Below are 17,790 nucleotides of genomic sequence, written 5' to 3'. Positions count from 1 at the left end.
CTCAAAAATTCATTACAAAATTTAAGGAGATAGAATACCATGAAACAGAAACATTGTAAAATGCCATTTAGGTTAAACAGTAATTGTTTTGCCTTGTATCTGTGAAGTTACTGATGTATGTTGATTCGTAAGTTTTGATATTTTAAGGATTCTATTGAATGGAATCTTAGCTCGACACTTTCTTGAGTCAAGATTACCAGGGGCATGATGGCAAGGCTTTGACAGTACAACAGATTTTCTTTTCCCACATTTAATTGCATTTACTAGCTTCATTATGATCACAAAGAAAGAATGCTATAGGCCGTAGCATGCACGTAAGTTGATAATGTCCAGGAATCTGTTCAACATTAGGAGTGACGATGCAGCAGATAGATATACAGTCATATCCCAAAGGCATTATTTTGTGCTTTAGGACCAAAGATAGGACCTACTAATAATCATGACAATAGGTTTATGACCAACATTTGATTATTTTGTACCTAAATGATTATGTGTAGTCATCCAGGGGCGGTGAATCATCTTTCGAAGTGGGAGTGCACCAAGAAAATGATTTTTTTTCTGGGGGAGACGGGCACCTTTAAGGGTAACCTACAAGCGAAAAATATAATTTGTTAGACATTGGTAAACTATGTACCCCTACATTGTAATCAATTTATTGTCGGAGTTGGTGTTCTAGATTTGTTTCTATATGTGGTCCGAAATATATTGCTTCAGTACTATACTTGCCTTTGTGTGATGGTCTGAAGAACAACAAAAAATATTTGTGAGATCGCATTGTGACCAATTATATCTTATTGTTAGATCGAATAAAAAAAAATCCGGAGCGGGGGGGGGGGGGGGGGGGGGGGGGGTAGCACAATATCAATATAGATTGAATCAGACCTTTTACATGTTACTTAACGAGATAAACTATATACATGCGAGCGAGCCTATAGTAATCGATATTGGGGGAATGAGTATAATGGGGAAAAAAAACATCTTTAGCAGGTATTTGGTATTATATGCAGTTGCTTTGAGTTTGAAACTCCTTCATTATCTAAACCAGGCCTTCTCAACTATTTTATTCGAAGTGCCAAAACGAAAAAAATGTCTAGTTGAAGTGCCAACCTGTATGTGACTGTGCTGCGAGGGAGCGAGGGACTCCAGGAATCTCCAAAATAGTGAAGGGATCAACTAGAAGAAGTTCAGGGGCTCATGTCTTCTCACCACTAGACCCTTTAACAAAAAACATACACGCTTTCCCATTCTCTCACAATATGTCCACGATATGCGCGTATCGCTATTATAAAAACCTCCATTGATAAATATAGGTGGCATGTGCAATGTTTAGGAAATTTAATTCCTGTTAACTTTCCTTTTCTTTAATTGTATGGAATTTTATATGTGATTTAATTCAGGTTGTTATAATTATTATGTTCTTTTGGGTTAAAAAAATATAAACCATCTTTGCTCCTTTACTGCTTTTTTTGTTGTTGTTGGGGGGGGGGGCAAATGCGTTCCCCCCCCCCCCCCCACTTTATTGGTTGGGGGCAACCGCCCCCCCCTGCCCCCTCCCACTTCCGGCGCTTATGGTTACACTTATTAAGAGGGAAGGTAGCTGGGAAGGTAGTTAGTTAAGGGGGGGGGTTGCACTTAAATAATATAGAAAAGGGGGCACTTAAAGGGGCACTTATATCGATCAGAAGGGAAAATGAAAGCTAGCAAACGGAAAACGTGTACTAATTATTAGAAACGTGCACTTTTGAATAGTAGAAAGGGGAAGGGGCACTTATTTGAAGGGAAAATGAAAGCAAACGGAAAACGTGTCAAGTAAAATGCATCAAATTTTTTTTTTAAAGTGAATTTCTCAGTCATGCATGGGATCGTCAGCCGATAAACATTTTGACCGCTAGTGTTGTGGACCCGTGTAACTTTATAAGTATTTTCGTCATCTGTGGTAAGATAATCTACCCATTGATCTAAGCTATTATGCACTTTATATCCGCCCAAAGAAAGAAATTATAATTTTGATAGTTGTAGTTTGATTTTCTAAATTCCTATTTGTTCTCTGTTGTGTTTTCTGTCGCCAGAACACTTTATTAATTATGGTCCCACATGCCGATATGCATGTATCGTACTAACTCCAAGGAACTCCGCCTCCGTCTGTCCGGCGTCGGCGTCGGAGCTCCCGGGAGTTAGTCGTACTATCTCACATTCTGAATGATATTATATTATTGTTAACGCTATACTAATATTACGATATTGATGACGCTACATGTTTTCGAGTAATTAACTGTTTTAGTTTGCTGACACTATAGACAAAACCCAATTTGACAGCCCTCGTATCATTCATGTCATTGATTGAGTCATTCCAAAATCCAGACCAAAGTTAGTCTATTTCCATTTTATTTTTACTCCAATCCACGGCCTTGGGGATTGTTAGTTATTCATGAGGATGGGTGGATAGATTAAGTACTATTAGAGTAAAGTCTGTATAAGGATTTTGCTATCATTTCAGCTGGTGCATTGCAAAATTATCTTAAAATTTAAATGCTCAGCAGCATATCACACACACACACACACACACACATTCTGCTGAGAACATGTGATGATGTGGGGCTCCACTGATCGCCTCTAGTATAATATGGGTTGACAAATGTCAGTTTTATTAAGGAATTCTTCATAATTATTATGTCTATAAACACAGTATTTTATTTATGTCTGTAAAACACTCGGTACATTCCAAAGTCGCGCCCGAACAGCAGTAGCATTTAGCAATGAAAAAAGTATCAACAAATTGTCACGTTTTAGTGATCTTACCTGCGGTCCTGCTCCTAAAAGTTGAACATACACATCTTTTAAGACATGTGTCCATGGTAACTAGGCAACATGGTATTAAAAAAATGGGGTTGATTTCAAGAAAATTTCAGTTTTGAATTTTTCATTAGTCGCAAGCTTAAGAGTATCCGATTGCACGTTATAGTCACCGGTAGCTGTAGTCCGTGTGACAGACACGCACGCAGTAACTCTGTTTGTATTGCTATGTCATTTTCTGAAATCGTAGAGGACGTTGCATTGAATACAGCCGGATCACATGCAGGGAGCATGGGCCTCGGATGGATGGATGCTGGCTCAAGCCATCTGAGAGTTTCTCTATTTTTCTGATCCTATATCGCTGGACACAACTTTTTCATTTCTCAGGTTATTAGTCGGCTTAATTCCTTTTAAATCTATTTGCGCTGTCTTTCCTATGATCAGTTGTACAGGTGCTGATAGTGAGATGTCCCTCTATAAGAAGCTACGGAACTTCTTGGACTACCTGCTGAATCTTCTGATCAGTATGCTCTCTCTCATCATCAACGGGGACCGTGCTAAGGCCAGGATCCCGGCCATCAGGAACCCACTTCTCCTCGAGAGTGCCACAAGCCTTGCACGTAGCATTAGGACAAGAGAGGTGATTGCACTTTTACTGTTGTTCATCATTTTGCAACTTTGATATCCAGTTAAATTCATGAGTTTTCAGGTCAAGTGTAGGGCATTTTCCTTGCAGTTACAAAGCCTCTCATGATTTGGCCCAGAGTGTAGTATACGGGCCACTTAAAAAGTGATAAAACACTTCAAAAAGATAGGAAAATGTGATCTACATATTCCATGCTTTGTAACATAATAAGTGTTATACATGTGCTACTGAAACAGTTTCTCTAACTACAGTAGTATACAGAGATACAGTTCTCACACCGGATAGTTTATTCCACAACATTGCTTTACAATGTTGAGCAGGGTTCCACAACTTATTTAGGGAAGTGGGGCTAGAATTGTAACCTCACCAGCCCATACTTAACATATTCAATTGGTTTTCGACATTCGAACATTATTTTTGATGCTCTTTGGAAAATGAAGAAAAAATTGAGAAATTCCAAAAATAGATTTTTGATGACATCACACTTCCCCACGCTATACTGTATTTTGGTTCCACTTTATTTTCAGGTTACCTGCACCCAGGTTGTTGAGGCCTACATCGCACGAATCAAAGAGGTAAACGACCTTCTCAATGCCGTGATTGTTGAGCGCTTCAACGGTGCCCTTGCAGAAGCCAGGCAGGTCGATAAGATGCTGCAGTCGGGAGATGTACCTGAGAGATACTCTCAGAAAAATGCCCCATTTCTTGGTGTGCCTATATCTGTAAAGGAGGCATTCGAAGTTACAGGTAAATATTATCAATATAGGGCGCTAGTTCAGAAGTCTGTCCAGACTTTGCCCCAGAACTCCGGCGTGGAGATACCCTACTAAAACATACCGAAAATCAACTAAATCTTCATCAATCGTTCAAATTATGGTCATGATTTAAAATTTGTCATGTTTCTGACCTTGGAGTATTTTTTCTAAAAACAAAGACTTATTGTATACACTTTCTCACTGGATTCACTGCAAACTGCTGCACAATACAATTGCATACTGTACCAACGCTGAGGTTCGGGCGTGTGTTAAGTTAGTGACCGTATTGATGAATTGCTTAGATTACAGTCGCTAACACATGCGCGTGCGCCTGCACCCCATCGTCGGTACGGTACGCAGTTGTATTGTGCTGCAGTTTGCCGTGAATAGGCAATTTGATATGTATTGTCTAGGTGAATAGATTGCTATGTCCCATTCTTTATGACCTTCTATGCTTCAGTGACCGCTACAAAGATGAACTTGTTTTTTTCTTGTTAATATTGTTTCTTATTAAAATCTGTACTTTATGAGCCTGTACATGTAGACCACCTGTCTATGACGACCACTTTTCTTGTCTCCTTTGTGCAGTCTTTTCTTTTAAGGTTTCATTATGTGATAATTTGTTGAATTCTATGAAAATTTGAAAAATTTAATCTTATCTTTTAATATAGGTATGCCCAACACCAGTGGTCTCGTGAACCGAAAAGGTTTGACGGCCCCACGTGACGCCCCGCCCGTCGCTAATATGAAGCGGGCGGGGTGCATTGTACTGGGAATGACCAACTGCAGCGAGCTGTGCATGTGGTACGAGTCGGCTAACTACGTCTACGGGAGGACGTGCAATCCCTATGATATCAGGAGGATGGTTGGGGGCAGTTCAGGTATGGTAACTTTGTTTACGCTCTGTATGTATCTTACTATAATTATGGTCACTACCCCTGCAGTATGCACATCGTGTGCTCTCTCTCTCTCTCTCTCTCTCTCTCTCTCCTTGCTTCTCCTCTCCACCTCTCCTCTCTTTCTTTACTCTTCACATATGCAGCAACATTTTCTTTTTTCCATTTCTCTCTTTCCTTGCTTTATTTTCTTTTGTCTTATATAATATTGTTTTAATTATTATTATACATTTATGTCTTTATCTGTCAGTCGTCACTGTCTCTTTTGACCTTTCCAGTGTTCACTATACTATATACGTGCTGTAGCAAGTTTTCAAATTACGGATTTATAATTGTATTATTATTCTGCTACTTTTTGGTAATGTATATATTTTTTTTGTTTTCAAGTCATTATTTACATGTTACAAGAATTATGTTTGTCATTATTTAACCAGTTCTTCTTTCTAGTGGATCCCTCCATTTCCACAGGTCTTAAAACTCTAAAAAAAAACATTAAACTGGTTATTTATGAATAATTTCTGTTTCAGAACTTTAAACCATGTAGAATGAATTATGTTATTGAACGTTCAATTATTTATTGTCAAAATTACCGTTCTGTTGGAAATGAAAAATAAAACAAAATCTGTAACTGAAATGAACTTAACCTATAGCAATTCAGGTTTTTTAAAAAGATACTATGTCCCTTTTGCAGCCAACCTCAAATGCTGTAGAACTTTGCAGGAATTATGAATATGTCATGTATGTCCTATCTATGAAATTTAAACTTTAGCAGTGTCCTCATATTCAAATTATGCCAGGAAACCCGTTTACTTGCTAGACTTCACTGTCAGACACTATTGAGTGACTGACTGGCTTTTTTTCTTCTTTGGTAATAACATACATGAAAAGAGTTGTAAAGGGTACACTATGAGCATTTGTCTACATCAATAACCCACTTCTTGTGATGGCCAAGATTAAACTGGTTGAATCTTTGCGCAGCATAAAACGTATGACCATTCGGTACAATTGTCTGAAAATCAAGACTATTACTTTTGGGCTCTATAGCCCTAAAGTCGATTTGACAACTTATAGTTGTTATTTTCCCACTTGAAGACATTTTCAAGCCCCACCTTTCTTAGGGAAGTTCTAAATTAGTATTATCTTTCAAATGCAGTTGGAATTTAACTTTTTCATTTTTTTGGCCTGCAAATGGGACATAGTACCTTTAACCTATAGCAATTCAGTTCAGGTTTTTTTAAAGGTCTGAAATGAGTCTCCATTTCCTCCTCAAATTGGCAACAATTTTTTAGTGTTTTCCATTCTTTCACAGTTTTTAAAACGATATAAATGCATATTGGATAATTACAATTAATCAACAAAAAATTGGTAATTTGTACATGAAATTAGTGATTATAAATGTCACTCTGCATTGCTATCTTGGAGACTGTCACAATCTCGATCATTTTCCATGTTTCAGGGTCTCTTTTTATAGCCTAAGCCAGGACAGTCTTTGTTATGGTAATTATTATCCCTTTTTAAAGGTAAAGACCAGTAATGGTCATGCGATTGCATTGTGAAAGAAACGTTGTGGAATCGATCAGAAAAGGTTGATCATCTAGCATCTAGCATCTGCAAGGTTCTGGAATCATCAAAATGATAAGAATTTGGCCCATTCTTCGTAAAGTTACAAGCACTATACACATAAAGATGTATATGGGACTACCCTATCTCTCTCACACGACCATGAGAGAAATAAATTTACCAAATATATGAATTAGTAGGCGGTTTCCCGGCAAATTTTTTATCATCATGTATTAGTCAAAACATATTCTTTCACATGATTGGTAATGAGAGCTTCCATTTCATTTTTTGAAATTGGGGCGTTACCAATACTGGTCTTTACCTTTAAATGCTCTGTAGCCTAGTTCTTTTCTTGCTGCAATGTTAGGCATGCACACAGGTGCTAAATTCTTTTATGTTGTGGGCTGGGCTGGTTCAGTCATACAGTTTTGGAGTCAGTCTGCAGCCAGCTCTCACACTGAGAGGACCTCTTTTCACGAGCTGGGGTAGCTCTGGGTAGCCACACCCGTTTTTCCCTTTAGGTGTCAGCAATTTTTGCTAGCAACTGGCTCTTTTTCCAAGTTTTCCATCTTTCCATAAGACTGTTTCATCGAGTTCCCATATAGAGTTACAATTGTTGGAATTTCACGGAGAGAGTGGCATTAGTTGGCGTCTCATTTTTGTGGCAGCAGTCTCCCGTTTCCTTCCCGCTTTGTCTCATCTTCACCGTTCCAAAGCGTGACATACATGTATGTTCCTGGTTGTCTGTGATTTTGCGTAGCCGGTTACTTTACTTCAGTTTCTTCTGATTTTCTCCAGTGAGGGTGAAATGCTCTTACTCATGGGCGGCACAATGTATCGCAACAAAAATGAACTCAAACTTTCCTGTGATTTTTGCACTTTCAGCTCATGAACAATCTGCAATTCAAAGCATTCTGGATCAAAAGAAAATCAATAGAATGTCACTAAAAGGTAATGCTAAAGCTGTTGCTCCAGCAAACTGGCGTAGTTTGCTGTGCTGGGCCCTGTTTGATCAAACTTGTTATCGATAGTAAGTGCCATGCACAGATCTATGGCAAATCTGCTCATAGTCTATCAAGTGTTAACTTTTTTTATTAGCTTATAACAAGTATTGTATCTTGTTATTGATTGGCTCTGGATTTGTGTACCAAGTGAAAGGCAAGTAATTTTTCTCTCATCATGGTCTTTAAATCTTTGACTATTTAAGTGCTCATGATTCTTTTATAAAGCTGTGTCGTTATAACCGTTTACATGAGACAAATTAATGGTATTCATATGAGCCTATATGGGAGGTGGTTGTAGTGTCTTATTTTAGCACTCCCTCCCCTCCCATCTCTCTCTCTCTTTTATCCTCTTTTATCTCCCTAAATTTTTCTATTTAATTGGTAGGGACATGTCCTCCCCCCCCCCTACTCTCTCCCATAGCTACACCACTGGGAATTGACAAATTTTTGGATTTTCTAACAGGCGGTGAAGGATCGATCATAGGAGCCGGAGGTTCAGTGATGGGCATAGGAGCAGACATAGGCGGCAGCATTCGCATGCCAGCGTTCTTCAACGGCATTTTCGGTCACAAACCCAGCTGTGGTAATGTTTACTCTTTTGACTAACGCTGTAGTGTAAATGATCAATGGTAGTTCTATGATGATTGAATAGAGTCGAATTCAAATTTATTAAAATGGGATCCACACTTTTTCGATTATTTTCAATGTATAGGTACGTACAATCAATAAATATAATTTATGTATTATTTTCTACACATACATTTTTTCAAAACGCTATAGGTACCAATAAACGGAAGGTTTGCTTTTTGCAACTTTTATATAATGGCTTTGCAAAGTTACCCATTTTCTGGTCTCGATTAGCTCCATGACAACTCTTTTAAAACATGGAGACAGATATACAGTATCTGGCATTAGAAAACGTATTTCGCTCCATTCTTGTGTTGGCTTAACGGTCTGTTTTGCGAACAAAAGCCTGTACTGGAAACAATGATCCTGAACCTCTCAGCATGTTGCCAAGTCAAGAATTTTAGATATTATATTTCCTAGGGTCAAACGCAGTGTGGTCATACAACAAAAATGGTCACAATAATGTGCAGAAATATTTTTCGTATCTTTTCATGCATTCGGTATATTTTTCAAGGTTCTGAATCAAAAGTTACTGAGCCAAACCACAAAATGTTGAATGCTTGTCACAACTAGCCTTAAGGGCTCACTCGATGAATTTTATGCCACTTCTACACCTAATTATCTCCGGAAATTCAAAGTCGGAGGTAAAAAGAACGAAATAATAGCAAATATCTTACCAGAGCGACTTTACGATCTCTACACAATGGTGTTGACCTCTGACTGCCACTTCGTAAATTTGCTGCTGCCGTATAATGCGCTGAGTATAACTCATACAGCACACTATATGGAAGCAGCACATATACATGTTTACCCCCATGTTGTGTATCGGACAGGTTGGTTGTCTGGACAGATCATTTCAAAGAACATTATGAGCAAGCATTAATTCATACAAGGTTAACGTATTCAGGCTGAATATTGATGGTAGTAATGAGTGCTACTCGATTATATTTTTCAGAAAATCCAACACTTTACTTTTGTTTAGTGTCCGGAACACACAACTCCTGTCCTACTATTAAAGGAATAGGGTGATTCGTTTAAGTCCATGTTTACGGAACCAACTACCAGCTCTTATTGATTCCTTAGAAACTTTCAATTCCTTTTAGTCTATTAAACCTGAAGACAGTCCTTTTTTTCAAAAGCATACAGTACCTGAATGTCAGATAACACAATTTTTATTATTTTGTAGTCTTATTTTGTAATTTTCCCCTCTGACTTTCTTAATTTCATAATGCGTCTCAGAAAAGTTTTAGTAGATAAATGGCGCAATATAAATGCTTTGTGTTATTATCATTATTATTTAAAATGTGTGCTACATCTCCTCGTTTCGCTGTAGATGTGGTCACTAATGATGGTCAGTTCCCGACTGTCCACACTGCGAAGGGAAACGAGCTGATGGTGACCGGTCCCTTGTGCCGATTCTCTGTTGACCTCATCCCGCTCCTCAGGGTTATGGCAGGTCCGCATGGCACGGCCAAACTGAGACTGGACGAACATGTGGACCTGCGAACGCTCCAGTATTTCAGCATGGGCACAGACGACAGGAAGATGCTCGCTTCCGGTTTGGATCCGGAGCTCAGAGATGCCCAACTCAGAGTAAGGTGGTGTTTTAATCCCCCTTTTCATGGCACTAAGTTAACCTCCAAAAAAGATATGTTGATTATTGGATGGCTGATTTATTTATATTTACAATGCTGTGTTGTTACACAATATTACCCCATATTGAAACACTACTTTTCATTTTATGAGGCCATAATTATCAATTAAGGCCTTAATTTACCAATTAAGACCTTAATTTACCACACTCTAAGCGATAATCACCATCATCATGAGTCAGCCCCATCAGGGATGAAGTTCACAAGCAGGTTCATAAGCAAATAATTGATGTATTATAACAGAATTCAGCATTATATTCTAGTTTAATTGCATTGTAACAAGTTTCAGAAATTGAATGTTTTTCCTGCATGGACTTGGAATAAATCGTTGAAATCAGACATTGTCCGATCACCTCTTTAAATAGTGCAATCACAAGTATTAGCCTGTTTTTCTATGTAATATATTAAAGGTAAAGACCAGTATTGGAAACGCCCCTATTTCAAAAAATGAAGTGGAAGCTCTTATTACCAATCATGTGAAAGAATATGTTTTGAATAATACATGATGATAAAAATTTTGCCGGCAAACCGCCTACTAATTGATATATTTGGTAAATTAGTTTATCTATTGGTATGTGAGAGATAAAAACGCATGTGTCGCACACGTGTGCGTAGTCCCGTATACATCTTTCTGTGCACAGTGTAACTTTATGAAGACTTGGCCAAATTTCTTATCATTCTGATGATTCCAGAACCTTGCAGTACATCTATGCTAGATGATCAACCTTTTCTGATCGATTTCACATCGTTTCTTTCACAATGCAATCGCATGACCGTAACTGGTCTTTATCTTTAAAGGCACGCACTAACAGCCATGGGAATGAAATTCTTAATATTTGTTGCAGGCAGGACACTCTATGAAAATGACTGACAAAGAAAGCAGACAAAATATACAGTTCCTCAGGTAGACAAAGGAACATCCCTTCACTGCTATTATGTAAAAATAGAAAAACTAGAACAGGTGTCACATGCATATTTACCTTTTTACATAATAGCAGTGAAGAGATGTTCCTTTGTCTACCTGAGGAACTGTATATTTTGTCCGCTTTCTTTGTCCGTCATATTCATAGTGACAGGAACATGGAACACAATTTAAGTTCTTGTGTCTGGTTGACAGCTTACAGTAACTAAATGTTATCAATAATACTTTTTTTATTTAATTATTAGATTTATATAGTGGCATGTAGTGCCAATTAGGACTACAAAGTGCTGTAGTAGACACAAGATTTCTTTCCTGGTTGCAAACTAAATTAACATAGAGAACAAACAAGACTGTTTACCAATTCCATGTCCTGGTGGTATTGTTCTGGACGCATCTTTACACACCACCAACTTTCACATAGATATCGTTTAACAGTTATTCAGACAAAGAAGCCCAGACATGTTACAGAATAAGAGACCAAACAGGGCTCTAACGGTTAGCCTGAAATTTGGGAAGAGCCTAACAACTAATGTCCCTCCTGGAAGAAATTAGTACTAAAGAAAATACTCAATGGTTTATTAAGGTGACCCAACATTTGCTCCAGGCTTTATTTTTTCAAAAGTGTAGGGTTTAGGGTTAGGATTGCCATTGGATAGGTGAGATTTACGACTAGGGTTGGGTATTGTGTTAAGGCCAGGATTAAAATTTGGAAATGGGTCTGTGTAAGATATTTATTTTTGAGCAATTGTTGCTGGAACATGTGTCATGGAGAAAATTTTATAACTGCAATGGTAATGGAAATGAGCTGATCCACAATATCGATGAGCATAAAATATCACAGATGGTGCTAATTTCCTATTTTCATCAAGACCTCCTTTATTCCTAGGCTGCAAAATACCTCGAGGAGAAACTGGACATCAGGGTGACCCACACAACTAACCGCCGATTCTTCTACTCCATGGGTATGTGGACGGCGATGATGACCGCTTCGGACGAGGAGAGTTTCACCAGCCAGTTGGGTGACCACGGAGCCCCGGTCAGTCCCATCATCGAGCTCCTCAAACGCTGTCTCGGTCAGTCGGACCACACCCTTCCAGCAATCCTCCTTGGTTTGATAGAGAACATTGACCGTGTCATGCCAGGTAAGGCGTTGACTTTTCTACTTCGGGGGCATGGGCCCGTATTCAATTCCATACTTAAAGGTATAAACCAGTTTTGGAAACGCCTCCCTCTCAAAAAAATGAAATGGAAGCTCTTATTACCAATCATGTGCAAGAATATGTTTTGACTAATACGTGATGATACAAAATACAAAGTACATTTACAAAATTTAAGGTTTTTACTTAGGATTTGGCTTTGATAAAATACTTGGCCAATTTTGGTATTCAGTTCAAGCTTTTGGCTAAGTATTTTACCCTAGATTTATTAGACAGCTCCCTACCAGACTTTTAGGAGGCTTTGAATGGCAGGCATATGGTTTTCTAACGCAGTATCATAACCTGCCCACAATTATATTAGCGGGCATTTATTGCGACTCATTGATTGCGCATTACTTTTGATTGACCGTGTGATGTCACAATGCTTATCAGTAAGTATTTTACTTAGATTTTGTCTTGGGTAAAAGTCTAGAATGAAATTTGAATACAAGACAAAATTTCTAAGTATTGAATTGAATACCGGCCCTGTAGGTTAAATGATAACAATTTAGATATCAGTGTACTTAACCTCATTGTCGCACTATTACACTTGTTAAAACATGCTGCAGAACTCTTTGCTCCATATTCTTCTAATACAGTTCCACTCGACCCTGGGTATATAATGAGTTAACAAAAGGAAACCTTGGTTCTCAGACTGACTTCCTTTGTGAAACACCATTTTGAACGAAAGTCTAAATCCAGTTTTAGGTTTAAATTTTATGTTTCTTTAAAGGGACTTGGTAACATTGTTAAGATGAGAGAAAGTGGTGCTAAGGTATTGACTTCAATGCTAAATGTACAATTAAAGATAATCTGAAAATTTGAGTGAAAACGGACCATTATTCATGGTACAAATTGGGAAAAACTGATCTGATCGATTCCTCAATTCTCCCAACTATATTATTGCAATTTAATTACATTTTAGGTGAATGGAAATCGTCACAAAGCAATAAAATGGCTCTACATTCCATTCCAGACATTTAAGTGTTGACAGATTTTTTATAGCATGTTTTATGTCTTTTTTTCATCGAAAAACGGTTGGGGAAAATTCAAATATGGTTGTGAGAATTTACTGTTAATCACTGTTAGAGGGTGTCTTACATCCACGCCTTCAAAGAAAACCATAGATATCTTTGTGGTTTGAGAATTTTTTCAGGATTTTTTGCATGTCAGAGGGATATTACAGTAGAAGGAATATAGTAAGTAACATTTTATACAAAAATTAAGCAATTTTTTTCATCAACCTTCAACAATGTTACCAAGTCACTTTAAGTATCGTTTTTTGTGGAAATGCAAGACTATTTTGTATACTTTGTACGTGTTGTTCTTCATTTGACATTGAACAAATAAATTTGATTTCATCTCAAGTGACCATAATTTAATTTAATCTGAGAGAACATAATTCCATCAAGTGAAAGTGAGTTGAACAGAAATAAAAATAGATCAGATATAAACTGAACTGAACTCAATTGAATTAAAATGAAGGTAGTTGAATTGAGCTGAACTGTATCTGGTGTGAATTGAACAAATTGAACAGCACAGAACTTGATGAAACGGAACTGAACTGAACTGCACCGTACTGAAGTAAACTTAATTCAATGAAACTGAACACTAAGTAAACTGAATTAAATTCTATTAAACAGGTAACATGGAGAAGCTTCTCAAGGCCTGTCAGAAACTCCGCAACGAGATCTCCACCATGTTGGGCGACAACGGCGTCCTCCTCTACCCTTCTCACCCCAAGATGGCGCTCTTCCACAACGCACCCATCCTCTACCCGTTCAACGTCGCTTACACGGCTATCTTCAATGCTCTGGGCTTTCCCGTGACTCAGGTACCTCTGGGACTCAGCACCAACGGGTTACCGCTTGGGGTGCAGGTGGTGGGTAACAAGTATTGTGATCACCTGACGATCGCCGTAGCGAGAGAACTGGAGAAAGGTTTCGGGGGATGGACTACTCCCGTAGGTATTTCTCATTTACATGGTAAAACATTAGAATGAGGACATATAGTTTGAAGAGAAAGAATACCTGTCATTTATAGCCACACTGCACTACTTGTAGCTACTTGCTCCCTCTATATAGAAAACAATTGGTCCCCCGTGATCCTCTTTTCCTTATGTTCATTGAGAGCTGAGTTAATGAGTTAACCACCTGTCAGTGACCATGCTGGGTGCCTGGGTCTAATCCCTCCTGGCCAAACTAGTGCAGACAGGCTTTAATAGGTAGGTCTTTGCATAGCCCTACAGAAAGTGGTACTGAAATAGGGCAATCATTCTGCCCAATCAAATCAGTCTTCATTTAAGAATTTCAGATCCCAAAGTTGCAAAGTACTCTTTAATTTTATTGATGATATTCATTGACATAGTTTGAATAAATTTTTTATTACATCTTAAACACAAGTGTGAATATATCTTCTTTTTACACTAGAATTGTTATATATTTCATTTTACATTATATTATTCTATTTAATTTATTGATGTTTCATTTTAATTTACAATACCTTCTTATACATGTATCACTGATAAGAACGAAAAGTAAAATGTTGAACAAAGTGAAGAAGAAAAAAATATCAGCATTTTGGCCGAGGCTGCATTCGGCTAGTTCATCAATTTTGCGAGAAAAAACGCATCCAGCTGCTCACGTATAGAATGGCCTCACATGAAATAAGGTTGAGTTTGGACACTGTTTGTTTTCCCAAACTTGAAAAAACATGAGTCATGGGTCATGGGTCATGTAGGCAACTGGTACATGATGAATATTATTTTTTATAATAAGATACAGAAATGTGAGGCGCATTACGCTTTTGTCATCTTATTTTAAGTTAACTCTAAAAAAGGCTGGGTAATTTTGATGCTCTCTCAGCCTAATTGGGGGAGGGGGGGGGGGTCGAAGTCTGACCACCACCACCTCTTGCCGTGACTCTCTCTAGTACATGTTTTCTCATAATCGTCCACATGCTAAAGGAGACAAAGTAACAACTTCATTGATTTTATGCAGTTTTGGATTGGAAAGAAAATTGCAAATCAATCAAATCTAATTCAATCATTATCTTCATGTTAAAGGCATCGTTTAACAATGTTACATCTGAGATGAATGGCCCCGGCTGGTCTACGTGTTATCAGTGTCTGTGAAAAGGTGTAATATTGAAGCCCTAAAAAAATGTGCTTCAAAATGATCATGAAGTGCCTCAAAAAAGTAAATTTCTTTGAGTGACCTGTTTTACTATACTCATTTTCCCCAATAGACTTGATAATAGATAATGGACACGACTTTTACAAGCCGATTGCCTGCCATATTATCAAGATATTTCAAAAAACGATTTCCCAGTCTATTGGGGGTACATGATTATGGTAAAATTGGTCACTCAAAGATTTTATACTTTTTTGAGGCACTTCTTGATCATTTTGAAGCGCTATTTTGTTAGGGCTTTAATATTACACCATATCACACTGATAACACATACTGTAGGGCCATGCGAAACTGTCAACATTGTTAAACAATGCCTTTAATAATGATATGTGATGGATCATAATTTAGAGTACCCACCGTGATGATTTAATTTTATTTTTTATACGTGAAATGCAAGACCAAATATATATATATATATATATGATGATAAATATTTAGGTGAAATAATGATCTGTCTTGTGTAAAAGCAAAGCTAAAACTGTGTGAACATAGGTGCGTATATCATTGAATGCGGCAACATGCAACGATAAATCATTGTTATAATCACGTCAATGTAATGTAAAGATTTTACAAAAATCTCTTCATGTTTTTGTATAGGTGCAATGTTCATGTATGCATTTTTGTATATAATATCTTCATGAGGTCCTACCGAATCTTAGAGATGGTACCTGCTGTAATATGCAAACAATTTTAATGATTATGTAATTGTTGGAACATCAATACATGTAGATGGGACAACCGCAATTGCCAAAAGTGTATTCTAATGTAATTTTCTGATGTAGGCTTACATAATACATATGTTCTATTGATCTTGTCATGCCGTGCCAGTTGCCCGGCCACGAAAGCCAACCGCACACTATACGATCTGACTACGATCCAATTTTATTTGAAGAATGTGCAGAACATTCAAACATGCAAAAATCTTAATGATTGAGGATCTGATTACATGTAGCCATGTGATTTAGAAAATCTAGATTTCAAGGTAGTCCACGCTTTCATGGAAGAGGATAAGCTCAATCGGCTCAGAATCTAAGTGACGTCAGTGTGATCGTCTCGACTGGAAGCCGATTCGGCTTTTATTTCTTTATTCTGACAAGACTTCAAAGCACTCAAATTTTGGGTCTTAGTATTCTCATCATTATTTAGAACCTAAATAAAATCAGGAAGATTTCTTTTTTTAATACATGTGTTTCCATATATGTAATACAATTACCATTTCTTTGAAAATCGGATCGTAGAAAATTGTGTAGTGTGCGGGCTGAAGCTATATCAAGCATCTTGTGATTTGTTTTGTAAAAGGGAATCTATTATGTGTGTTTGTTTAATCTGATCTTACGACGTATGTTTTCAAATTTTATTGTTATGATTTTTTTAACACATGTCTATGGACAATAAACTATTTAAAACTGATTCATATACTGATACTCATTTCCGTGTTGCACAAATCCCCCTCAGGTCCTAAGACTTTGGTTCTTAGTATTCTTAGCATAATTCAGAACCTAAATCAGGAAGGTTTCTTTTTTTAATACATGTATTTCCATATGTAATACAATTTCCATTTATCAAAAAATCGGATCGTAGGAACATCGTGTAGTGTGCGTTGGGCTTGAGCCATATCGGGAATGTATTATGTGCATTTGTTAAATGTGATCTTACGACTTATGATTTCAATTTTATTGCTATGATTTTCTAACACATGTCTATGGACAATAAACTATTTAAGATGTGATTCATGTCGTAAACTGATTCATATACTGATACTTATTTTCATGTTGCACAAATCATCCTGTATCTCAGGTCCTTTCCTCTCTCCTTACTTTCTTTTTTTCCCCACTCATTTATTTTCAGTACTCTGTCTTAACATTTTACCCCTCCATCCTTTGTGTATGGTTTGTGTCTTCAAGTGTCTTATGTTGGGAGAAACGTGTTCAGAAAACTTGAAGAAGGTATTAAAGGGCAAGTCCACTCCAAAAAATCTTAATTTCAATAGTCAGACAAACCAATTAAAAAAAGTTTGAGCAAATCGGATAAGTAATAAGTTATGAATTTTTAATGACATGAAAACTTTGAAAATCACAAGACAAATTGGCAACTCACTCATGAGTCTGTGTCTCACTATCCACTAATTATTTTCTTTATATTGATGATATAAATTTCCAATTTTCCCATGTTTTTGTGTGGATGCACTAATATAAGAGTAATTTTTTCAGTTAAATCAAAATATATAAAGCAATTGGCAAATATTGAGGCAATGCCGTCACAAACTGATAACCAAATTGGCAATTGGTGCAGTGATTTTTTAAGTTCCATAGTTTTTTATTTTAAAAAATCATAACTTACTTATTAGTTATCCGATGTTTCTTGTTTTTCTGCATCTATAAAAGCAAATTATTTTTGGAGTGGACTTGGACCTTTAAGTGTGGGAGCGAGAGTGAAGATTGCAGAGGTGGAATATCAACCAGAGGGTACTTGGAAGAAGCAAAAAAAGAGGGAAAGTGAAATAAAAGAGAAATGAGAGAGGAGAGTAAAGAGAAAGCAATGTATAGTT

The 17,790-nt window shown here is 37.3% G+C and overlaps 1 protein-coding gene across 1 annotated transcript; it reads left to right on the top strand.

The window, feature by feature from the left end:
- The first annotated feature begins 1,855 nt into the window (after positions 1–1,855).
- On the top strand, positions 1,856–14,424 carry LOC115928326 (fatty-acid amide hydrolase 2-like). Its single transcript, XM_030995468.1, has 8 exons — positions 1,856–1,936; positions 3,238–3,433; positions 3,967–4,186; positions 4,866–5,075; positions 8,118–8,237; positions 9,615–9,874; positions 11,742–11,997; positions 13,695–14,424. Exons 2-8 carry the CDS (start codon positions 3,260–3,262, stop codon positions 14,051–14,053), a joined length of 1,599 nt encoding a protein of 532 aa, XP_030851328.1. The 5' UTR covers positions 1,856–1,936; positions 3,238–3,259; the 3' UTR covers positions 14,054–14,424.
- Positions 14,425–17,790: the final 3,366 nt, after the last annotated feature.

The sequence above is a fragment of the Strongylocentrotus purpuratus genome, unplaced genomic scaffold (assembly GCF_000002235.5).
Source record: "Strongylocentrotus purpuratus isolate Spur 01 unplaced genomic scaffold, Spur_5.0 spur5_scaffold_21, whole genome shotgun sequence".
Lineage (NCBI taxonomy): Eukaryota > Metazoa > Echinodermata > Echinoidea > Camarodonta > Strongylocentrotidae > Strongylocentrotus > Strongylocentrotus purpuratus.
This window is presented reverse-complemented; position numbering and strand designations above follow the sequence as displayed.